Source organism: Meleagris gallopavo, chromosome Z (genome assembly GCF_905368555.1).
Source record: "Meleagris gallopavo chromosome Z, MGAL_WU_HG_1.1, whole genome shotgun sequence".
Classification (NCBI taxonomy): Eukaryota; Metazoa; Chordata; class Aves; order Galliformes; family Phasianidae; genus Meleagris; species Meleagris gallopavo.
The window spans coordinates 22,084,368-22,110,033 of record NC_139435.1 but is presented as its reverse complement, the minus strand read 5'-3'; the positions used below and the strand labels follow the sequence as shown (position 1 = coordinate 22,110,033).

The window sequence follows — 25,666 nt, the reverse complement described above, 5'->3', positions numbered from 1 at the left end:
ATAAACTCAGCCATGTTTACATCTGGTGATGGTGAGAAGAGAAACAATTCTGATGATAATAGTAGAGATCTGCTGGTAATTCAGCTAAGTTATAATTACAGTGATGTGCACCCTGACTGGCAGGATTCTGCTGTAAACTGATGACTCACACATGTCTTTGTGAGTTCATGTGTTGAAACAATAAAGAGCTAAGGTTGCTCTACAAAGTGTTAAACCTACCTACTCCCTTGGCTGCCACAGACACTCAAGAACATCAGCAGCAGGCAGGAAAACTGAATTTTGGTCTTCCAAGAACTTCTGCATGTGCCCAACATTAAGACTCTCTATAGATCTTTTGGTGTTAATTGCATTTCTCAAGAGCTTTCTCCAAGATGACTTCTAAAAGCTTGCAGAACTCCAGACTAATAGCATCCCGATATTGGACCATAGGAGAAGAATGAAAAAATGTATCATAAGAAGTGCTCTATTAATTCAACAAATGTATTTAAGTTTTAATTATTTATAACATTGAGAGTATATTAGTAAATGTTCTAAAGTATATTGATAATAGTAATGAAGTCTGAATAATTTGAGACCTGATTACATCATCTTGCTCTTAAGTCCCCCTTAGAATTGGAAGAGAAAACACTGATATTAGTTTAAATATCAAAATATGATTCAGCATAGAAGTGCTGATTTGACTAGGTTTCCAAAACAGAGTCCTTCAGGTTAAATTTCTGGTTCTGTTAGTGTGTCAATTTGGCTTGACTTTCAAGAATACTGAGTATGTCTATTTGCCTACACTGACAGGGTTATTTAGGTTAGTTGGATAGCTTGGACTATTGGTTAAATTACTATTGGACTATTGAGCTTGTTGGTTAAATCATGGTGTTTGTGGCAAGAAAAGCAGATTGTCCTATAATTTGTAGATTTTAGAACAACTGACGAAAACTGGAGGCCTGTTCAACTTCTACTGTATACAGACATACAGAAAAATTCAAAGGAGCCAACAAAGGCATCTTACTCCGCAAAGTGATAAAAGAAGATACCATGGTATAGGCATAAGAAGCACAAAATGACAATCAATTTTTATAAGGCTGTTGTGTCATCCTCACTGTTTCCTCAAAGGTTTGTGGGTATGAGGAGGATATGTGTGCCATGACCAGGCCCATGAGTTACTACGGCTCACACAGAAGAGACAACCTCAAGATCCACAGCATCTGATGGACGTTCCCCCTCTCTTTATTTATGTCCTGGCTTTGCATGGGTCAGACTGCAGACAGCAGAATGAAGATCCATCATACACAGAATTGTGTTTCTGTCACTACATCAATAACAGCTGGAAGTTGGGATTTAGCAGAGGACACTGCCATTCAGTGCCCAACCTGAGTGATCTGTGAGTCCAAAGGGCTTGTCCTGGCTAAGTGAGGAAATGAGCGTAATAAGCAAAAGGTCTCTGCCAAAGGAGCCAAAGCTGGATCCAGCTCCTGGCTTCTCACCAAACTTCTTGGGTGGTAAAAGTGGCCGTCATGGCTCTTGGATTGACAGGCAGCTGTGCCCAAGATGGCTTTCTGTGATCATCTTCTGTCACCTACTTTGTGGTGCTCTTAACACTCATGGAGAGACCACCAACACGTACTGGCTATATACAGATCAATATGCCATAAAGGATGATCATTAGGAAGATAAAACCTCCCTAGCTCATTGGCAATTATTTTATAATATTTCTGATTAATGATTCCATTTCAGCCATTTCAGTGCTCAGCAGTCTTCATTTGCTAGTGTTGATTATGGGAGCCCATGCCTTGCCTGAATCTGAGTAATTTTGACCAACAAATGTGAATTAAAATCAATAGAAATGTCATTAGCATCCCGGAGCCATGAAAGATAATATGACCATTTCTCATGCATTCAGTTTATTAAAATTTGTTAAAGTGTGAAATATGTATGACAAGTAATGATGTTTTAATCTTTTGCCAAGGTAACAATTGAAAGCTGATTGATTCCATTCAGTAATTATGAAATCAAAATGATGGAAAATTGTAATCAAGAAGGATTCTGTCTCACACTTTGTCATGCCTCCATGCAAGATAAAATTCTCATTTATTACTTCTCTTTTATCTGAAAAGAAATCAAACTGCTATTTGTCCCGGTTTAAATCTCATGGCTGGTTAGATAACAACACCCTCCCACTCCTTTTTTTTTGAACTTCGATGAGAAAAGGAGCCTGCACCCACAGAGGTGTTGCGTCCTTCTGTATTCTATAGCTCCTTAAATGTTCTTTATTCACTCTGTTGGGTGTCCTCTTGCTGAACAAGTTTGAGAGGGTGGCTGTGTTGCACTGCTGAGTGCTGGCAGCTATTTAGGCCTTTGTGACAGCTGAGCCTAATCCTTCCTCATTCCCCTCCAAAGAAAAAGCAGTAGCAACTTCTAAGTCAAACTGTGAGAATGTCCTTAGAGCCCAATGAGCTCTGTGAACAATGTCTTGAGATGAGAAGGCAAGTAAAAACTCAGCCCAAGTTCACTTTCCATATGCCATGTTTTTCCTTCCCAAACACAGGTTTACCCCATGGACCTTGCCCACGTCGCTCTCCATCTACACCTCTGAACATGAGAGGGGAGTGTGTCCCAGTTAGGCCATCTTCACTGGACCTGGAGTCTGGCGAGAGAGTCTGTGAGCTCTTCATGCCCCTGCCAGAAATGTGCCTTCTAACTGGTCTCTTGATGCCTCACCTGCAGCTAAGGCACCAGCTGCTGATAGCACCTGGAGCATTCTGACCAAGAGACTGAACATCCAAAACTGTCCATGAGCATTTTGCTTGAAGTTACTCCAAAGAGATAAGCTCCGCAGTCTTTTGGTATTTCACTGTTGTAGCTAGGGGTGTGGGAAACCTGGCTTTGTTTCTGGCTCTGCCATTCATCTTCTGTATGGCTTTGGCAAGTCCTTTCTCTTTTCTGTGCCTGCCTTTGCCCACATACTCCTCTTCTGAACTAATGGCGGTATTGCGGCTGTTTGAGTCTGTGTTTTGTGAGTAAATAAACAATAACCATATTTGATCAGGTTTGATTAGGAAGGTTTGATTTTTTAAAAAGATTCTGCTTGGCAAGATCTAGTGTTAACTGAAAATGGAAAAGGTGTGGTATCTTGAAATTTTTCCACCTCTACTCTCTGCTTACCTTCAGTGGAAAATTGATTCTCATCAGCTGGGGAACAGAAACGAGTCCCAGCACAACTACAGTGTTAGTTAGGAATAGCCTGAAACACATGCAGGAAGTCAAAATAAACTCCAGCTTATCTGTACACTGACTTTAGACAGTAAGAGTATGCTGTGGACCAGACATCTACTGAGAGGTGTCCTGGAGCAGAAAGCAAAGTTTCCCTTCTCAACAGCTCACTGTTGACATCCAGTTCCTGGAAACAAACAGCTATTTGCAAGCGTAGCATTTTCTCTGCAAAACATTTATGTTTTTGGGTAGGCTGAGTACTCTGCATTGAAATCCAAGATTTCATCCAACACCGTGCAGTCAGTGGGTGGCCTTAGACAACTTTGAATGGGCTTTGGAGTAGGGGCCAAGCATATCACAAAGAAAGGGAGAAGGAAGTTTGCTTTAGCCAAATCTCTGAGCATATACTTCACCACTGAAATTAGTAAGAATTAAGCATATATTTAAGTATTCTCCTGACACCTTAACTACCAAGTAACAAATACTGTCCTGCAGAGACTCCACTTAAATGAGAAATACGCCATGACATTTAGAATAGCAGCTTTCATTTATTTTTTAGCGACATAGCGAAAGCAGTATTTGGCCCTGTGCTCCTTGGAACAAGGACATTTCAAATTATTGCCAACTGCAGCTTCTCACTGCATCATTTTGCATTATGCAGTTTAATGGCTGCCTGCTAGGAAAGGTATCTTCTCTGCTTCAGTCATCTAACAGGATTTTTGGCATCCAGCTCATCAGATGGGTCATTTTCTTTAACCATATCCCTGTAGGACTGCATCTTTTAAGTATACTGCTGCATTATTTTGGCACAACCTTTATATATTTCTATCTTACTGTTTCTAGAATTCCTTTTCTCTTTGAATCGAGTGATGTTGCTGTGTGTGCTTTTTCTAACAAATGTTGGTGGAAGATCGGAAAAACAACAACAAAAAAAGGCTAATATATCCTAAGGATTGATAATTTCAGGGTCAGTCGAAACAGATTTTAAGTGCTGATCTTCTTGCACTCGCTGATGAATCCTTCTGACCAAGTATCTGGTGTATCAGATCTAGCTGGCAGCACACAGAACACATTAGGTAAACAAAGAGAATGTGAGATTAAGCTGAAAACAGGCAAGAGAGGCATTTTCTCTCTGTTCTGCATGAAGGCAGAAGATGCTTCAAAAGGATACAACCTCGGTTTTCTTGTTGGAACTATGGCCTCTTCCCCCCATCAGATTGTTCAAAGGTAAATTTGTTTTTCACTCTCTCAGACAGACCATTTCCCCCTCACTGGTATACTTATTTATTAGTAACATTATTTGTAAAATGCTAACTTCATTGCCTGCACTGTTATCATGTTATATCTATGCGCTTCTGTGAGAATGTAACAATGTCATGAAGAAAAATGATGTAAAAATGATGTGGGTACATAAAATGGGATTGACAAAATGTAATAAATCACCTCTGGGCTGAAGAACAGAGCTGCATGTGTAATGAAATACTTTGGCATTACATCATTGTTTATGTAACATCTGGCAGAGCCTTGTATTTCAATGCTGCTTTGAATCAAGATCATTTTCTCTCTCTGGGAAAAGAGGAAAACAAGACATTAGGTTCTGCACATAGAAAATTTGAAAATAAAATGGGAGGAAAAAAGAAACTCATGAAATATCTGTGTGAATCTCCCCAGAGAAGTTCTGTTTCATCAGCTTAATGCAAAGAACTTAATATGAAATACTAAATAGTTCACATTCAAGCAGGATTTTCTTCAGCTGTAAAAGAGAAATACATCTTTAATGGGAAGGTGATGTTTTTGAGATGGCGTGATTCTTTTTTTCCAAAAGAGAATTTTCTAATTTTCTTCATTTACATAGCCAGTGGCCAAGCTTCTAGAAAAAAAACAAAAACAAAACCAACCAACCAACCAAAAACAGGTGTAAATTATACAAACTTGTATATGGATTTTTTTTTTCCAAAGATCAGCTGAATTACCTTTCTGCCATTGCTGGCTCCTGGTCTGCTGCATGCAACCATGTGGGCTCTTCTTCAGTGCTAACTCCATCATCCCTGACCACCAGCAGCAGTCTTCGTCTCCCAGTGATAAATCATCATTGCCCAGGCTTACCTGGAGAGTGGGGCAGCAAGCGGGGCAGAGTGAGCTCGTCTGAAAAACTGAGAGATCTGGTTATGCATTGACCTTACTGAACTCTACAGGTCTTCTGCTATTAATTCCAAGGGGATGTGAATATTGCCTGCTGCTTCTGGCTCTGAGGTCCCCTGGGATGTCCTCGTGGTGGCCGTGGTGCTGCTCACAGTGTCTGCGGGGCTGGATGGTGCCAGTGCTCCAAGCAGTGATGATGATCCTCTTCCCCAAACCTTCACTGCGTGGCAGTCACCCAGGATTGGGGAAGGGGTCATTGGCAAGAACTCTCAGTACCTAAAAATAGGCTTTTTTGCTTTCATTTTAAAATACCCTTTAATTCAAGGAGAAAATAGGGCTGGCTGCCAAAGAGAAATCACTGTTTGTTTGTCTCCTTATCTGTTAAGCAAATATCATGCAGATAAGCCACTCTTACGGTAATCACTCTTCTCCCAGGGATTTTCATATGGTATATTTATCCAGCAGTATAGGTCTGCCTGCTACATAATAGATTTGGTAGTTATAGTTATTTTACTTCCCCTATTTTCTCTGGGTTGGCTCAGAATGATAGGTTTTGTTATGTTCTTGAATGAGGTGTGATTTAAACATTCACTTTTTCATAGTGGAAACAGCAAGGGGAAGCAGAACATTCTGGACACAATGTTTACTGCTCCAGAAACCCAGCATGGTATTGGCGTCTGGAGTGCTTCTGCCCTTTCTGAATAATTGCAGAGTTACTGAAAAGTTCATTTGCTTTGTTTTTAAATTAGTGTTTGCTTCTATCGATTTTTGTTTTGGAGGAGAATGGTGCTATAGAGCATGAATGTCACTGCAAGCAGGACGGAATAAAATTGGCAAAAGCAGAGGAGACAGTGGCCGTAAGATCTGGAGTCAGGGCGTTTTGTTTCTTTCTCTATACTTCTTGTAGGCGACTTTTGGAAAAGAAATCACTAGGTGGGCTGAAAGCTGGCTTTACACGGGGCCATAATGACTCTTACTACCAGCAGAGGGAGCAAGGGGACATTTTAGGATGGAAACCCCTCTCCATGACCTGAGGATTTTTGGATGAATGTAATTTTCCTTTTTTTCCAGGAATGTCATGGCACTGTACAGTTGCAAGAGAAGAAACAGATCTACATCCCAGAGGCATCTCCCTGGTGTTTTCAATCCTGGACACTGCAGGCATGGTCTGACACACTGGCGTGGTACTGAGCCGGAGGGGGGAAAGTTTGAGGATGAGTAAGGGCTAAGCTTATATTTGGGTGAATTTGTGCACCTGAGCGTTTGTATGATGCCAGCTCAGCCACTTCCCTCCCCTGTGATTAAAAATGAATTGCCATGTTTTGAGTGATGGGCCTTTTCGGTGAGGCAGCAGTTGGTGATGTCTCCATGCAGGCATTTCTGAAAGACACCAAGTGAGACCACTAGAGCACTTAGCTCTGTTTTGTGTTTACAGTTTGTACCCACGCTCCTTGTGCCACAATCTAGATAGGGTAATAGAAGTCTAAGTTGTCTCCTGCTAATAAGGTTCTACCAGTTCCTGCTCTGGAAAGGGTAAAAAAAATATGAGCTGACAATGTAAGAATATCTGTGAATGTCAGGGAGAAGTGGCTCTCAAGGAGAAAATAAAACTTTATTTAATAAAATATTGGCCTAATGGTGAGTGAGATTGTGTGATCAAGGAGACTGAGTGAGTGAGATTGTGAGTGAGTGAGTGAGACCAAGGCTTCTGTTTGTGTTCCGGGGGACCTTGCTCTCCTACAGAGAGAAAACAGGGCTGTTGGTGTTTTTGTCACACAGTTAGTTTGTTGCTTCTGCTACGTCCTGAGAAAGTGTTCAGGCCAGTGTTTACAGCTCTGGCAGAGACAAAGCAGTTGGTGCCTGTCTTCTAGGAGAACAGTGATCAGCCCTTTCCTCACACTGTCCCGACTGTGAGGAACCTTGGGCCAGCGCTTGGACATCCTGATTTAAACCAGAAAGGCTTCCTCTGCCAAACCCAATTCATTAACAGTTTGGTGACTGGCAACGCTGGCTCTCAGCTTCATCCACTTCCTCATAGGACAAGAGTCCTTTCATTCCTTATCACACACTGAGCTGTATGCCAGTTAAAGAGAAGGGAAAGACACTCTCTCTTGCTGTTCCTGACTCTGCCATGAAGATGGCAACCTTCCCAAAGAGGTGGCAGTGGTCACTGCTTGAGGGGAAGATTGCTAAAAGGGGCCATGAACCACTGACAGTGGGGTGAGCAGAGCAGCTTGCTCCTTTGCTGACTTGGGGCAAGTCCCTGTCACAACCAAGATCCTGAGGCTTTGTAGCAAGGGCATGATGCCCTTGTGGTTGCACTCCATGCACAAAGAGATAAAGCACGGGGTTTTCAGTTTCTATCAGCCTGTGTCCATAATAAACTTTGCAGCTGTGTTGCCTGTTGGGGTTTACATTATTCACGTTTGATTGCATGATGACTTGGCTCAAAATAAGGGTGAGCCAGGGCTGAATCCAGGCACTTCCAGGCTGGCAACCCTGAAAATAGACTTCTTTCTCCATAGACAGTGTACAGTATGACATTGCATGAGGTCCTTTGGAGGCACCTATGTCTACTCTGGAGCCATCACTACCACCACCACCTTCACCACTACTGGCTGTGTCTGCCTAAAGGGCTATGAGTCTGCAAGGGGGCAGAGGGGCAGTACCGAAGTGGCCTTGTGCCATTGCTCAGTGATCAAAGCTCTGAACAATGTTAACTTTATTCACCACCTAGGAAATGTTTTCATGCTGGCCCAGTAGAAGAAGGAACAGTGATGACTTCAGGGAAATAATTTTGTACTGAGATGTGTAACAGTGTCATTTCAGCTTTGTCTCTTTTTGCTTCTTGACAGCTATTTAGCATTGCACAGACATATGTATCAATAGTTTTCCCTGTCATTTCTACAGCATGAAGCTGCCACAATATCAAGACAACACAAAATATTTGAAGAATTTCTGTTGCCTAACATTGCCCCTTCCTTGCTTCTTGACAATGCTAATCGTTCATGGTGAACCTTACTGAAGCTGCTGGCCCAGCTCCTGATTTCCCTTCCATTTTTTGTTTACTTAGAGCTGCTAATGTTGAGCTGACACATACTGTGTTATTCCTGATTGATACCAGATGAGGTCAGAATCGGAACCAATATCTGGAAACAATAAGCCTGGGATATATAGTTTGGGTATATTTTTCCTTTGTTCTCTGTTATTTGATGGTTTGCTTCCAATGTTCCTTCCCGGTGACTTCCAACAGAGATTTCTTGCTTTATAAACAACTGGATTGATTTCCAATATGGACTTTTACTTCTTTGAAAAGAGATCTCCTTGGGGGAAATTGGCAGTTCTCTCTGTATATATTTTCTTATTTGCATTTACTCAGAGGGGTTTGGAACCCAGATACGAGATTTACGTCAACAAATCCCTCTCCCTCTTATCCAATTTAGTTGTTTTAACATAATACAATCATTTTCTAAATCAAACTGATGGAGCGGTTCCTAAAGGCATTACACCAACTGTATATCTGGAATCATATTCGCCTTCTTTTATTGCATTAGCACCAGGCTTGAACTTTTCCAATTTGTATTGTGCAGAAGTTTTCAGGATATTTGAAGCAGTTTATAGCTGGAATCTGGTGTGTTTTAAACCAGAGACCAGTGAGTAAATTATACAACAGAGCTCACGTAGAGGTGAACTTTTAGTTTCATGGAACAAGTAGAAAGCAGAATGAGAAAGTGAGAGGAACACTGCATCTGCTAGGTGTTTTTAGAGATACTGCAAAGTGAGTGCTGTGTTACAGCTCTGATCCTGGGTGGCTTGCCAGACTCACTAAGAAGTTTGATTTCCTCTCTTTGAAGGAGGTGCTGAGCAAGGGTATGACCTTATTATCAGGCATCCTTCCTAGTATCTGCTTATAATATTAAAGAAAGAATTTTCAATGACATTAGTGAGAATCTTGCTCTCATCTGTGCTTAATTCATAATTATCTGGAGTAGTAGGGAGTTTGGAACAAGCTGTCTGGCTAAAGCAAGCCAGTGACTAACACATTACATTCAGAAAATAAGCCCAAGGACTTGCAGTGGAGGTGCAAGGGAAAAAAGAGCTCAGATGGCATGGTCTAGGGCAAGGCATTGAGCTCCCTGAGCCACTGGACAGAGAAGTGCACTAATGCAGCAACCCTGTGTAGGCAGCTGCTTACTTTGCATTTGGGATATGGCATTTTTCTAAAAACAGAGAAATCTGTGGCCTTGCAGCAGTGAATGTTCTGAGAGAAGCGGTTCCCACTGACAGTGCATTAATCCTGACCCTGCTGATGGGTGCAACACACTACTTGGAGATGTTAATTGTTACTAAGAGTGTTTAATACATCCTTTCAGACTTCACCATTGACTGTTCGCATGAGCAATTTTACTTACAGCCCAATCTTTCCTTTACTATTGATTATATTAGGAAAAAGATGAAAAAGATGAAACCAGTGTTGCAGAGAGTAGATCAGTTTATTAAGGCTCCCTTTCCAAATTGGCTGTTTTAAAATTCAATAGTTGAACATAAAGAGCAGGTCCGAGCGAGAGAAAAACATTCATGCAGCTCAATCCAAAGGTAGCCTCCCTCTGCTTTTTACTGTCAGGGAATCCACAAAGCACAAAGTATACTTGACTTCCTGCCAAGTGATCAGGGGTGCGTACTTTCCTTAGATAATCATGTTTGAAATGCAGCAAGTCACTACATCCCCTATGTATATTTCCCCATGTTATATATCATTAGTGTAGTATTTCTCTGTGCGTTATCACATGGCTTTTAGATCAATACCTTCACCATGCTGCTGGGGGTTAATGAAACTTGTAAATATTGGAAATGCTGTGTCCTTGAGGAATTTCTCCCTCCTCAAGGGCTGTCTGGGAGAGATATGCCACGGCCAGGAACAGAAAATCTGGAGATACCCACCACAGGGCTTACAGTGATGGCAGAACTAAGGGAAAGACCTAGTGGGACACTCTTCCTGTTGGGTGCTTGTAACTATGGGCTCCTGTGACTCCTTGGTGCTTTGCCTCATTGGATACAAATAAAACCTGATAAGCCTGGAGGCTCAGGCCAGGACTGAAGCCTTGCTGTGTAAGGCTCAATGAATGCATGGCACAGGGTGGAAGCCCTCTCCCTAGGGATGTGGTGGCAACTCCATAAAGTAGCCAGGTGGAAAAGCTGGGATGGCAGGAGGACAAGGAGTTTATTCCAGCTCTCCTTGCTTCTAGGATCCTGGACCTTAAACAGTAGGATATCTCTGGACTTGCAACCATTTGCACTTGGGGGGCAAAATGAATGCAGAAGGCAAAATCCCAAGGAAGGTTATGATAAAGCTGTGTAGGGAAAGATGGATGATGACCTTCCTGTGCTGGGACTAGATACCTATCTGTTTGCAAAGGGAAATAGCACTGATGACTTTCTAGCCAAAAGCTACTGCCATCCTACATCTACCTGTCTGTCTGCTCATGCTCAGGTTTATTCCAACCCTAAATGTATTTTAAAAGATGATAATACTGAGCACACCAAATTGGTATATCAGTACATCTATTGTAGTATGGCTGAAATGCATAGATTAAAGAGAGCAGTATACCAGCATGGGTAACAGCATGGGTGGCACAAACAGTGGGACAGATTTGTGACTAGAACAAGGGCTTGATATTCACTGCATATACAGCATGCCCAGGAAGTCAGTGTGTGTGTGTACAGGGAATGGCAGCCTGTCCTCTGCCCTGCTCCCAGGCTGTCTTTTTTTGCATGCACCAGGCAGCATCCTATGCCTGCTTGCGTTGTAGTGTCACCTCTAACGTCAGGGGGCTTTAATTCAATAGTTAAATCTGCCCTAGGACATCAGCAGCAAACTGTCCTAACTTGATTTCCCTAACCCAAGGACCTCATTCACCATTGTCTTCCCAGCACATGGATTTTCAGATGTCCTTGCTCCTTTAATGCAGTTACGAAACAACACTATTTTCTGTAACCTTATACATTTGCTGACAGGGTAGAAAAGAAACCTAACACAAGCCAAATTTTGTAATTTCTTCTCCAGACAGAAATTAATTTACCAGCAGAGGGCTCTCTTATGATTAAATTTTTTTTCTTTCTTTTTTTTTTTTTTTTCCTTTTTTTGCCAAGGTTACCGCCAGGTTGAAAAGAAAAGAAGAGGAAAGAAAGGAAAGGAAAGGAAAGGAAAGGAAAGGAAAGGAAAGGAAAGGAAAGGAAAGGAAAGGAAAGGAAAGGAAAGGAAAGGAAAGGAAAGGAAAGGAAAGGAAAGGAAAGGAAAGGAAAGGAAAGGAAAGGAAAGGAAAGGAAAGGAAAGGAAAGGAAAGGAAAGGAAAGGAAAGAAGAAAGAGAAGAGAAGAGAAGAGAAGAGAAGAGAAGAGAAGAGAAGAGAAGAGAAGAGAAGAGAAGAGAAGAGAAGAGAAGAGAAGAGAAAGAGAAAGAGAGAAGAGAAGAGAAGAGAGAAGAGAAGAGAAGAGAAGAGAAGAGAAGAGAAGAGAAGAAAGAGAAGAGAAGAGAAGAGAAGAGAAGAGAAAGAAGAGAAGAGAAGAGAAGAGAAGAGAAGAGAAGAGAAGAGAAGAGAAGAGAAGAGAAAGAAAAAAAGAAAAGAAAAGAAAAGAAAAGAAAAGAAAAGAGAAGAAAAGAAAAGAGAATACAGAAAGCATGCAGCTGTTCCCATCCCAGCAAGGGCAGGCTGCAAGGTGGACTCTGGCTCTCTCAGTGTGGCTGGGGGAGATGTGAGCTGCACCTGGCTGTGGGACTCACGTTGATTACGCAGGGATGATAAAAGGGATAGGTGGCAGGATTCTGAAAAACACACCTGGGGTGGTAACCTTTTCAAACCTGCCTTGGGCTCCAACTAGCAATCTGGGGAGGATTAACAGCACTGCTGGGGAATGCAGAGCACAATACCCAGCACAGGGAAGAAATGGTGACAAAGAGGGGGTGGTGAGTGCCAGCAGCTCGGCCAGCAGAGCCAAGTGACCCATTGAACAGAAAGGGGTGCTTGTGGGGCAGTGGGAGTAGGGATGCCTCTTTTGCCCCCTGAGAGGATGCCCCAGCCCCACTGCTTCCAAGTATTGCTTTCCTTCACAGCAGGGTTGGCACTGGCATTGGTCCTCAGTCATCACTGCCTCCAGCCAGTCACCTCACCATCTCTCTTTCCATCTCACAAACCCAGCAGGTATGTTCACAGGTGTGACCACAGCCAGGCACAAGAGCCCTTTGGTGGAAACCCAACAGGTAGCACCTGCAGTCCTTTGCTAAATATTTGGATAAAATACCTTCATAGCAAATGGTAACAAAAATGCATGGTGAACACTAAATACATTCACAAATTAAGGTTGTTGTGACAAGCTTTTGTTACTGGATTAGCTGCATCCCATTGCTGTTTCCTTGCCAGCATGGTGGGAAGGCTGTCCCCCTTGCCTTTCCCTGCTTCTGACTGCTCGTTCTCTTGGATGCACTGCTGAGATACTCTGTTCATAATATATAAAGCATGACAAGTGATTTTGCTGTAATGGTACTGTGTAAAAATCCAGTGAGGCAGCAGCCACTGAGAGCCATGTTGGGGTCCAGCTGTTCCCTTTGCGTAATTTAAACACTTCTATTTGCTAATAATATATATAGTGAAAGAAATCTGTACGCAACTGTGATTCTGGATGATTATAGAGGTAATAGCTTGTATGAATATGTATGAATCTGTTTTAAAATAATCTGTATGAGTTCTCCATATGAAGAGGGCCTCTGGTTTATGTCTTACGAAAGGCGGTGATTCTTCCAGTTGTAGAAGGTGGAATATTTATTATTTCAAATGAGTATTTAGAGACCAGAAATAAAATCAAGAGAAAAAATACATTTTTCTACTGTTTGCATAGGCCATAATATTTATTCTTTTCATGCTGATGGTATAGATAGGCTTCCGGTTTAGTCCTCTTTATCCTCTTGGTACATGTGAAAGTATGTCCTGAGTGGACCCAAACAACATGAATTTATCAAGTAAATTCATACTTCAAGAAAAAAAAATCCTGGTTTAATATTTTCATTTATGAAAATGTGAGAAGCAATGAAATGCATTGGATTTTTTATAACATTATAACTCTAGCAATCTCAGAGTCTATCTTAAAAACCTTGGCTGTATAAGGCCATATAAAAGTTCTCTCAAAATATGACCAGGCCTAAATACTCAGAACTTTTGGAAGAGGGAGTAAGTCTGAGCTGGTTACTGGCCGAATGAGGAGAGTGGGAGCTCTGGGAGCTTTCCTTGCCTTCACCTCTGTGTAGGTGAGAGAATCACAATCACTAGTTTATTTCATTCTCCTGACATACTTTTGAGATACTGGCTCTGTTTTCATAGACAGAGAATGAGTCACCAAACAGATTGAGCAGTTTATCTCCAGGAAGTTTGTGGCTGGGCTGAACTTATGTCTCTACTATCCCAAAACAGAGTTTGAGCCACTATGGCTGTCCTGAATATCTACATGGTGCCAAAAACACAGTAATTAAAGGCCTACCACCTATATAATGATAATCATTGTTGTTTGAAAACACTGATTTTTGACAGACAATATAATCATAACAAAGTCCTGTTGCCCTGGTGGCCCTCCATCCCTACTTGGCATATTTTTGCCAGTAGGGCGCAGGCCTCACCTGCAGCAGTCTGTTCCCTCTATGAAGAGGCACTTTCTTCCTGTGAGGAAGGGGAGCTGAGGGATGAGAGGTCCCTACAAACACATGGCTATCATCTTTGCCATGGCACAACAAGGTCCTCTTTGTTGGGAAGACTGCATTTCATCTGGTGGATGAAAATTTTCTGTCTTTGATGTCTTGAGAATATGCTGTGTTGAGCTCACCCTGAGCTAATAGCTTCTGGCAGAGTGTGGGGGAATTGGTTGGGGTTGGGCATGGTGCTAGTAAAGAAAAACACCAATATCAGCACTGAGAGCACATCCTGTGCGTGTGTGTTTGCTGAATGACAAACTGCCTCTTATCACAACATCAGTCATCAGAAAGCGCTTTATGGTGGTTTGTTTGGGTGGTGGACACTGTTGTTACTTACAGAGCCTTGATAGCTGTGATAAACCCATCACCTTTCCTCTGGGGAGTTTCACAGTCTTTGTTCTTCCTCCAAAATAGAGATCTGTATACCTCCTTCTCTCCTAGACCAAACAATACTTTCTGTGAAGAGTTTAGGTTGGATTTTTTTTCACTTAAGCCTGAATTTGTAATTCGAGTGTAGCAAGTCTGTTATAAGAACAGCCCTTAACAAATACAAATAATAGTTTAAGTGATAACAACCCCTACATATAATATGAATATGTGTATGTACATATATGCACATATATATAGTACTTACAGGTAGAATTTAAAAAGGATATTTATTTCTCTTAACGAGCCTTAGTCATAGTTTGATCTTCCCATTCAGTTAAGCTGAGTTATCCAGAACATCTCCAGGCTGCTAAATCTGAACCTCGCATTCTTGGCTGCCTTGTACCTATGTACCCAGGAACATGGAGCACCCCAGTATGCTTAAAATGTGTGCCTTGAGTCATGGGGCTGTGCTGACATTAGCTTTTTTTGAATAACTTTTACTTTGGGAAGAAGTGAAACATTAAAGCTCTTCCTTACCCAGCAGAGAATAGAGATATTCTTGGTAAACTGTTGCCTTTGCTGGTTGTCATCACTGCATTGCAAACATCTGTCTTCAAAAGCACAAGCTCCAGGAGCAGATTACCACGGGATGAAATCAGCCCTTGTGTGTGTTGGTGCACTGATAATCATCTGCTGCATGCAGACCAGGCAGGTCATGGAGCAAAGACCACAAGGAGCATGATAACTAAAAGGTGTGGGAAGTAGCTGTGGCTACTTAATGCCAAAATGCTATGGTGATTGTTGAATAATGTTTGAGATTGGCTTCTTGCAATTCAGCTGTCAGATCTTCAGCTTGCCTGAACCAGTGAAGCCATACATAAGTTAGGAAGGCATTTTAATTTTGTACCAGCCTTTGATTCCCTCATGCAGGGAATCAAAGAATCAAAGTACTATATGAAAAAAAGGGAAGAGACAATGTGTTAGTGTGAACATGTGGGTTTAAGAATGGTTGAAATTTGTCAGGCTGGGAAGCATCCTAGATTCAGGTCTCATTGAATGGCTGTACAGCCCTCTGGTGTGCCAGACACTCCTCCCAGCTTTGTATCACCAGCAAACTTGCTGAAGCTATACTCTGTGCCTTCATCGAGGTCACTGATAAAGATATTGAATAAGATCAGACCCAGAGCAAACTCCTGGGGAACACCATTAGCTACAGGTCTCCAAACAGACTCTGTGGCACTGATAATAACCCTCTGAGAACTCCACATCTGGATGCAGCACTCCAGATGAGGCCTCACCAGAGAAGAGTGGAAGGGCAGGATCACCTCCCTTGCCCTGCTGGCCACACTTCTTTTCATGCAGCCCAGGATACGGTTGGCTTTCTGGGCTTTAAGGGCACATTGCTGGCTCATGTCCAGCTTCCCATCCACCAGTACCCCTGGGTCTTTTTCAGCAGGACTGCACTTAATCTGATCATTCCTCAGCTTCTATTGGTAGTGAGGATTACCTCAACCAGGTGCAAGATCTCGCATTTGGATTTGTTGAACCTCATGGGGTTCATTCACATGGGCCCACTGTTCAAGCCTGCCTAGGCTGGGATGGCATCCCATCCCTTCTGCCTGTCAGCTGCACCCCACAGCTTGGTGTCATCCACAAACTTGCTGAGGTTGCACTTGACCCCAGTGTCAGATGAAGATAGTTAAGAGTATTGGTCCCAGCACTGACCCCTGTGGGACACCACTTGTTATTGATCTCTATCCAGACACTGAGCCACTGACCACCACTCTTTGGACTCAATCCTGCAGCCAATTCTTCATCCATTGAACAGCCCACCCATCTCTTTCCAATTTGGAGAGAAGGATGTTGTGGGGCACCATGTCAAAGGCATTACTGAAGTTGAAACAGATGACATTAGTGGCTCTTCCTGTGTCCACTGATGCAGTGACACCATCATAATAGGTTACTAAGTTGGTCAAGCAGGATTTGCTTGGTGAAGCCATGCTAGTTCCTCCCATCCTCCACGTGCCTTAGCATAGCTTTCAAAAGGATCTGGTCCATGATCTTTCCTGGCACAGAGGTAAAACTAACAGGTCAGTAGTTCCTGAGACCATCCTTTTTACCTTTCTTAATAGGAGTGTGATGTTGCCTTCTTTCCACTCACCAGGGACTTCACCTAATTGCCATAACTTTTCAATGTTACTGAGAACATCATCCTTATCAGGGCACACATCTCATTCAACAGCAGGTCTGACTTTCCCTAGTCTTCCTTGTGTTATTGACATACTTAAAGAAGCCTTTCTTGCTGTTCTTCACCTCTGTCACCATATTTAATTCCAAGGACCTTAGCCTTCCTTGTCACATCTCCACATGCCCTGACAATGTTTCTATATTCCTTGCAAAGGCTAGACTCCTTTTCCATGCTCTGTAGACTTCCTTCTTCCATCTGAATTTTTCCACGAGCTGCTTAATCATTCATGCAGGTCTCCTGCCACCTTTTCCTGATTTCCTATTCTTAGAGATGCACTGATCTTGAGCTTGGATGTAGTGGTACTTGAATGTCAGCCAACTCTCTTGGGCCCCCCTACCTTCCAATGGGATGACAATGCTAACACACAATCCACTGAAACAAAGTTTAGGATCAGTACATCAGTAAATAAAAGCAGACAGATGTGACATCTTGGAATGAATAGAATGTAGAAATCAGCCAAATCCCTCAAGTATGTCTACTCTATTTTCTGCAGAGGTTTTAAAAGTGACTCTATGCTTTTGTAGGTGCTGCTACCAACAATGGAGAAATAACAGGGCCATCCAAGAGATACCTACTTTAACCAAACTGTAATAGATGAAGACCAAGACTAAGTATTTATAGAGAGGTCACTGGGTACAGGTTAATCCTAGTCAGAACGACTCTATAGATCTCTCCCTAGTTGTTGTTCTTTTTGACAGCCTTTTGGGAAACAGGATGGGTGCACTGGATGTTTAATCCTTCTAACATGGTTCTTTGTTGTGACATTTGCAATGTCTTAAAGGAAAAGTCAGATCATTATTAAAAATTCAGTTATTGGAAGCAGCTTTTTTTAAAAAAAAGGAAAAAAAGTATGTTGTATTTATGAGACCAATCATCAATCAGACAAAGAAAGAACAAAACTCAGCAACTTTGCAAAGCAAGAGTTGATAAAGATCCCAGATAAAGTCACTCTTCTCAGTGGGTGGCAAGTTTGATGAACTGAAAAGGAACGTCCTTCTCATTGATTTCAGTGGAAAAAGTAATTGACTTTGAACTCTTTGAATAAGTTGCAATCTGTATTTAATTTCTTGTCCAATGAATAGAATGTCATTTTGTTTTTCTTGTAGCTCCTATTAGCTTTAATGTCAGTTGTATGATTCCATTGCATTGAGCTCCAAATTTAACCCTGATGTCAGTGTGCTTAGGTCTGAAACAAAAATCAGACTTCCTTCTCTCAGTTGCTTAAAGGATCATGACATAATACCGGATTTATTAATTCAAAATCTCTCTTGTCCATACATGCACAAATGGAGCTGACTCTTAAAGAAAAGGCAAAGAAAGTGTAAAGACTGTAATTTAACTTTTAGACATTAATGCAGCCTATTAACTGTAAATATTCCTACAGTTCTAGCAAATGTACACATTTTTGCCCTTGGACTTCCCGAACAGAGAGATTTAGCATTGCAGGCTCTCAAGATCACAGATCCAAATGCCTGACCTTTTTGAAGGGCCAAATTACCTTTTGAATGACATACTTACAATGTTGGATTTGTCATCATTAGTTCAAATGTTGATGGGGGGACCACACCCCAATAGTCACTCTGGATGTCCAGAGGAGTCATGGTGAAGTGTAGTCATGGGGATCAATTTGGATGACATCCCATTAGTCCCATATTGGAACAAAAATCTGAAGAGAAAGGAAAGGTGCTTGAGTTTGTGCGTTTTGCAGTAGGAAGGATGTGATCTGATCCTGCAAAGCCTCCTGAAGTAAAAATCTCACTCACTGATGTCCACTTTGTGTGAATGTGTACAAACAGTCTCTAAAAATCTCAGTCTTCCTGAATTGTCAGATTGACTTGTTTAGCCAAAGATTACTATGAGGAGAAAACAGTTTTGATAATTAAACTCTAATGATTTACCCTGTCAGTCAGGGACATTTCAATTTCAATCACAAACACAAACAAGAACATCAGAATGCTTATCTAGAGCAACATCTTTAGGGAGAAATAATGTCTTACCGAGTCAGGACATCTGATAGTTGTGCACGCTAAAAAGGCAGTGAAAAGTAGACCTTCTTGAAAGACCCTTAGAAATTCCAGAAAGACTAAACAGACTATCATGTGAATGAGGAACAGGACTCATTTGCTTTCATTTTTCAGCTTTTGTTCTGAGAAAAAAAATAAAAGCAATCACAGCTGCATTTTATAGAAAGCTAGACATGAGGGTGGGAGACATGGCCTTCTTACGAAGGCAGAATTCTTCACCTTTGCTCATAGCTTCACAATGATACAAGCCTAAGGGAAATGAGAAGAGTGTCTGGGTATGTCTATTTTAAAATGATGCTACACTATTATTAAGTGTCTCTCATTTTTAAGAAAATAAGTGATCCAAACACATATGCTTCCCAAGAGAATGTTATGAGCTTGCTATGAGCAGAGTAGAGAATCAGAAGAAAGCATTCTTTTCCCGAGGTGTTATTTTGCTGTTACTTTCTTCTATCTTGTGTGGATCTACTGATACAAGAAGACAAGCAAAAATGTTGTTTTATGTCAGTGTATGACATGGAGATAGTGTAATTAGAGGAATTTAGTCTCTGCTCTGATCAAGCTGCAAGAACAGGCCAAATGCGAGTCTTCATGTTTGATCATGTGCAGTCAAAATAATGTTCTTTTCTTTTGTTTCTTGTTTCTTGTAATAGAGATTTGCTCTATTTAGTCAAATTCTGACTTCTCTGGTCATAGAAAGATTCTGTACTGGGCAGAATACTTAGAGCACTTTAGGAGCTCAGCCTTACCTGGGTAAATAAGTAATGAACCAAACCCAGAGAGAATTTTTGGACACAAAGGTCCAAGGTTCAAGCAACCTGAGGTTGCTTTTGACAGACTGCTGATTTTTCTGGAGAATCTTTCCATCTGCCTACAACATTATGGCCTTCCAGCATCGTTTGTCTTTCAAAACAAGACTCAAACCTTCCTCCAAAACTAGTGCATTTTGGACCCATCCTTCACCCTAAGAAAATGAACTCAGAGTAATCCTATTTTCCAGGACAAAAGCAGCTTTCTGACTTGGAGATTTCCTCAGGGTCATTTCATGAAGTTAGTTCTGTTGCAAACATGCACTATGCTTCTTGGCCTCTATGTAACAGGCTACACCAGGGAGACTTTACCATAAATTTCTAGTGCACAGTTAAGATCTTGTGTGAAGCTTTTTATAGTGTTGATTTACAACTGTTGCTTTGAGGACAAGTGAATGAATGCTAGTAAACCATAGATTTAGTCCTTAATGGCAGAAAAGGAGAAAGCTGTAGAAAAGAATGACTGTAGATTGCCAGATCGAGATATGCTGTTTTTAGAAGTCTAACCTGTTTTCTGTCTTATATCCATAAGATATTTCCTTTTTATGACACATACATTATCACAGTATCTCAACATTTCAGCATTTGTACTGTTTGTATCCTCACAATTGCTATGAAAAGGGAAGCATCTTTATCCTTAAGTTTTCTAAAGAATGAAGAATTGCCAGTAAAGTATTATTATTAATTATTATTAAGTGATTTGCTGAAGATCACAGAGCTATTGCAGGCCAGGAAATCCTAAATCTGAAATTCATATGCTAACAATTATACCATCTTTCCTGCAATGCTTTGTAAAGAGACACTTAGTAGAGATGAGGGACAGTCTTACCAACAGACTGATAACACATGAATGCGTTCACCTTATTGACCTGATGTGACCTGGCAGAGCACTTGGGCAGTACTGCCAGCTGGAAGTGTGTGAACACTTCTGTCTTTGGGAACTCTGCTTTTAAACAGAGCCATTCTATGAGAGGAAATCTACATTTTCACCATGAGTTTCCTCATGAGGAAATGTGCTTGGAAGCAGCAAGCAGCTAGAAGACTTTGGTGCATTTTGACTGGAGCCTTTCCAGACAGATGTGACACATTTTCTGTGCACTGCATCATGTTGGCTGGCTGCTCTTCCATCATCTCCTTGAACAAAAATGAAATTGTTCACTCCTCTCTTGCCAGGAAACAGTAGAAGTGCTCACTGATTTGAGTGGTTGCAATTATCTGATGGCCAGAGCTGGCTCCAGGAAATGTAGCTTACCAAAATTTTCTGGGACACCCCTTGGATGAGAGGACAAGTTTGCCTGCAAGGCTCAGCTATGAAGATGTGATGCATGTGAATGATGCATGTGGCAGCATGGCCCACTCCATCCCTGCGGAATGGCCCTGAGCACATGTCCATTGCTTAACAGCAGCCAAACCAACAGATCTTCCTTCTCCCAGTTCTTACCTTTGCTTTCTGCAATTTGTGCAGTGTGGGGGGAAGTCATTCATAATCTCTATCTCTATGTCTCTGCCAGATAGAAATATCCCTCGCTTTATAGTCACTTCTTACTCATGTGATGGCTTTTTGCAGTATATACATTTGTGAACAGCTGTTTTCAAGGATGAACTACAGGAAGAGTAAAATTTCATCAAAAAATCTCTGATGAACACCATGAGATCTCTCTAAGAACAGCAGCCACTGCCACTGAACCAGCGTGATGTGTTAGTTTCACAAAAAAGAAGTCAAAATAGTTTTATATTTGTTTTTGTTTCTCTTTCTTAATGTTTTAAGAAAAATATTTAAATTTTACATGTTTTGTTACTTACATATTAATGATACTGTACATTTTATGAAGTCTGCTCCAAAAGTAATGCCTCCTGTTTCATTATGTTAGGCCATGATGTCTGAGGTGGATGTTGGTGGTATTGCAATAGAGGTTGAACCTTCTCATCAATATTTCATTATTCTGTTTCTGTGTGACAGATGGCAGCAGAAGGATAGTCTGCTAAAATGATGTCTGACATGAAAGTGCATATGAAGCAAAGATGTGTCACTGAATTCCTCCCTGTGGAAAAAATGGCACCCACTGACATTAATAGATGTTTGCTGAATGTCAGTGGTGACCAAACAGTGGATGTGAGCACAGTGAGGCAGTGGGTAGTGTGTTTCAGCATTGGAGACAGTGGGTCAACTCCATTGGCAAAGATTTTTTGAGTGTGGAATGCAGGCTCTTGTTCATTGCTGACAAAAATGCATAGCGTAGTGATGACTGTTGAAAAACAGTGTTTTGTAGCTGAGAATTTGCTCTATCACACAATCTTATTGTGCTCTTTGTATCAGTTGTAGTTTCCATGGAAATAAATAGGAGGCATTACTTTCAGAGCAACTACATATATGCTACCCAAGACAATTCCTATTCACTCAGTGGAGCCCAGGCAAGCAAAAAAAATTGGACACTCATGCACTAGAACTTATAAATAAATGCTTATGCAGACAGTTCACAAAAAACCTTCACTGCTGCAACATCCAATTGCAAAATGAATTGCTTTAAATATTTTACCACCTAGATTTGAGAGTAGATTAATCAGTATGCAGCAAGTGCCTGCCCACCTGTCATCCATCAATCAGGAAGACTCTTCAGAAGTGCTCCTGATGAGAAGAGCTGGAAATGAGAAGGGAATCCCTGTCCAGAGGTGAATGAAGGTGACATCTACAGATGAAGATGGAGGCAGGGAGCTTCTCCCTCTTGTTCAGCTCCTGCTCTGTCCTCTCACTGAGATGTGCTTGGCTGTGTCAGTGACACATAATATTAAGTGACACTTCATATTTCCCCCTACACTTGCTGGTATTGCATGTGGTCATTGTGGAAGTCTCCAGGCAAACAAAAATGTCTCAGACAATTTGTTTGTTCTTACCCTCCCTCTGGGCTTGTAAGGAGAACAGAGCTTCTGTCTCATGGAAAAGGCATCTGTGGAGTGACATACTAGGCACCCAACATAGCAGAGCTACAGTGCTGTGAAACCTGCAAGCAGTAACTACCTCTTGGTCCAACACTCCTGTGCCTCCAGGGTTCTCAAACAACCCAGCTCAGGTAGGCAGATAAGGACCCTGCCCTGAGCTTGGGGGAAGTTGGGACTGCCCATGGGGACATGAGCATTGGAGTGCACACTGCGGCTCCCTGTACAGAACAACATGGCAGGCTTGCTGCTCCACAGGCTGCCCTGGGGGGCACGGAGAGGCTTGGGGACCAGCAACCATGTTGGAGTGTGTGCAAAATGGCACCCCAAAGACAGCTTTGGGAATGAGGCTTATCAATCATGTTGTGATGGATTTTCCCATCTGCATAAAGAAAGGAGTGATATTTATTCTCTTTTACTGATGCCTTTAACTTTTAAATAGAACAGAGCAAAATTTGGTTTTATATAGCTCCTCTCGCACTTCCCTCTTCTAGAGCACTTTTAAAAAGCAGTTACGTTAGGATATAGTGCTGAAAATGCAGTGACTGTAGGCAAATGTGGCAGTCTGAACTGCACCATATATCATTTTACCCGCCTCTGCTGGGTTTGATGTGCATGCTGATTGATCTTTTTTAATAGCTACTCTGTACCTGCCCTTGATTCTGACCGACTAAATCTGAGCTATTAAATCAGTGCCTTGGTACTTTTTTTTTAACACCTTTTTAAAAAGGAATGTAGATTAAAGTAGTTTTAAAGAATATGCACTTCTTTTCCTACGAAGTGGCATTCAAAGCTTCAGAGGACCCATAAGAAGCATTGACTCAGCAACCTAACTTTTCTGAACCTCATCGGTTAGTAGTGCTTTTCTGGGAAGGCTGGACAGATGTGTTGTCCTTTTTTTTGCGGAAACAGTGCTTTTCTCAGTGACAGAAAAAAACATTAGGCTCAACATCCCTGCCACAGATTGTCTGCTGTTGCCCCTCCTTCTTCCTGCTGCTGGGAGGTGGGCACTGACAGCAGGGAAGCACTGGGCAGCTATTACCAGAGCTGCCTCCCCAGCACAAGCACCCTTTTACCTAGCATTTTAACATCTTTGGTGCTTCCAATTAGCAGGTGTTACCTTCTCTTTAAACATGAACTGAGTCTGCAGTAGCAGAATAAAGCTTTGTAATGTTTTTCATATAGAAATACTGTTATGTGAGAGCATTAGTAGCCACATACTGCTAAATGTGCCGCGACATACTGGGTCATGGCTCTTGTGATCACTCATTTCTAGTATACCCATCCTTTCCTTTACTGTGAAATCATAAAATATTATTTCTGTACCTCAGAATCTTCCCATTAGCCTTCTGTCTGTTGCTTCTGTCACTTTTAAACAAGTTCTGTAAAAATTATACATATATAATTGACCAAATCCTTTTCTTGTTTCCTTTCAGGCAACATCACTGAAGTCAAGTGAGAACAGAACACTGCTGAAGTATGAGTAAGAGCCCTGTTTGACTCAAAGGCTACATTATTCTAAGAGATTTCCTGTTCCATTGTAGATTGTAACAAATATTTTTACTAAAAGACATCATGAGCTCATTAAACCATCAAGAAAATATGTAACAGCTACAGCTAAAATAAAAAATTATTAGGGCTTTGTTTGGAACAGCAACAACAAAAAAATTACAGCACCTATAGAATGGGAAGCTTGTTGTATTCTTGTACATATCACTAATGGTTAAATTCACTCTTAAACTCTCATAAATCAGAGTAGCCCTACTGACTTTAATAGAGTTATGCTGAAATTACAGTGGTGTAGTCAGCTCATTTTGGCCCTACAAACTTGGCATTTGTCATTGTAGTCCTGATCCAAACCTCACAAACCCCTGGGAATCTTTGTATTCAGATAATGGGATTTGAATCGGATTGTATAGGTTTAACAAGAATCGTAATTATTTCAATTTGATGTTTGTATGGCTTATAATATAGAAGAGAGCCACATAAGCCAACTGGAGCATTGGTCTAGTTGCTTAGGAATGGAAGTGAAACTATAAAGTCTTTTACTTAAACCACCTAATTGCAACCAGACAGTAACTACTTTAAGTAACTACCTAGCCAGAACCAGCTTGGAGCACTGATCTAGTATGATGGTCTCTGTCTCCAGGTGCCAGGTCTCCAGTGAAGTGAATTTCCTCTTCTGCTACTTTTAAGTTCTGGCTGTTCACAACATTTATCTTGATATTATTAACTACCTTTATTACTCTGTATGCAGTATCTTGCCTACCACATTTACTTAGTTCATTATACACCATGCTGTTAGTGGACAGAGACTGCAGAAGTCATGAAGCCAGATTCTGAATGTATTTGCTTTGCTGTTGCTCCAGTAGAATTTGATGAACCTTAATGAAATTATTCTTGGTTTATAGCAAAGCGGGATAAATACAAGGTAGAAATCTGTTCAGATTCTACTGGTCTGCTAAAATGAAATTGTTCATTGAGGATGAGGGGGAATTGTGACGGATGAATACACATAAGTATATTCAGATAATGATTTCTTAAAATGATCGATCATGTTCAAAGGGGCAAATTTTATCCTGTCCGAATTTCTGGAGATGTTCTACTGGTGTCAGTGGTATAAAAATTCAGTCTGGTTTATTCCACGCCATGAAGTGAAATAACAGAGAACCAATACATGTGTTCCTTTCCCAAAATCTTGCTGGAGATGTCTATCACGTTCTGTACTGGTGCAAGAAAAGCAAAACAGCTAACTGCTGATTTGTACAAAGAGAAGAAGCATTTCTCCTAGTCTTTATCCTGGAAACAAGTAGATATAGAGAAAGGATGCTATTGTATCGATATCATATAAAGAGTAATGAAATTGGAAATAGATTCATGATTTATTGTCCCTCCAGCAGCACACAAATATATGGGAAAATTGGCTTTCAGTATATACAGTAGATGCTTACATAGCATGACTAAAGAAAGACCCTGTGAATATGAAAGGTCTCAGATGAATGAGGCCTGAAATGGAAAACCTCTATTGCTACAGCAGACGAGATTGTGTGGCTTTCATGTACACTGCCAGTAATTTGCCAACATTTACATTTGATCTTTGGCTAACAGAAACACTGATTTAGAGGGCTGTAAAGGCCACTTTCCGTACCTGCCACCTAACCCAAAAGAAATCATTATGCTGCAACGGTTTCTTTTTCTAG

At 41.3% G+C, this 25,666-nt stretch overlaps 1 protein-coding gene and 1 long non-coding RNA gene across 12 annotated transcripts in view; one reads left to right on the top strand and one right to left on the bottom strand.

Annotated features, from left to right (window-relative positions):
- The window catches only part of LOC146542161 (uncharacterized), a 45,239-nt gene that overhangs the window by 15,638 nt on the left and 3,935 nt on the right, over positions 1 to 25,666 (top strand). For 3 of the 11 annotated variants that reach the window (XM_085213957.1, XM_085213961.1, XM_085213962.1), the window contains one exon: positions 2,540 to 3,039. In XM_085213957.1, coding sequence (XP_085070083.1) covers positions 2,540 to 2,587 — 48 coding nt within the window. In that variant the 3' untranslated portion in view covers positions 2,588 to 3,039. Of the gene's footprint in view, positions 1 to 2,539; positions 3,040 to 6,417; positions 8,148 to 23,902; positions 25,658 to 25,666 lie in introns of those variants that run through there. The other 8 variants (XR_014880603.1, XM_085213955.1, XR_014880604.1 and 5 more) reach the window with 8 other exon arrangements.
- LOC146542160 (uncharacterized) overlaps positions 2,860 to 25,666 on the bottom strand; it is a 39,620-nt gene continuing 16,813 nt past the window's right edge. Inside the window, exons 3-5 of the long non-coding RNA XR_014880605.1 lie at positions 5,178 to 5,310; positions 4,648 to 4,770; positions 2,860 to 2,998 (exon numbers count right to left, since the gene is read on the bottom strand). This is a non-coding gene — a long non-coding RNA (uncharacterized LOC146542160). The remainder of the gene's footprint in view (positions 2,999 to 4,647; positions 4,771 to 5,177; positions 5,311 to 25,666) is intronic.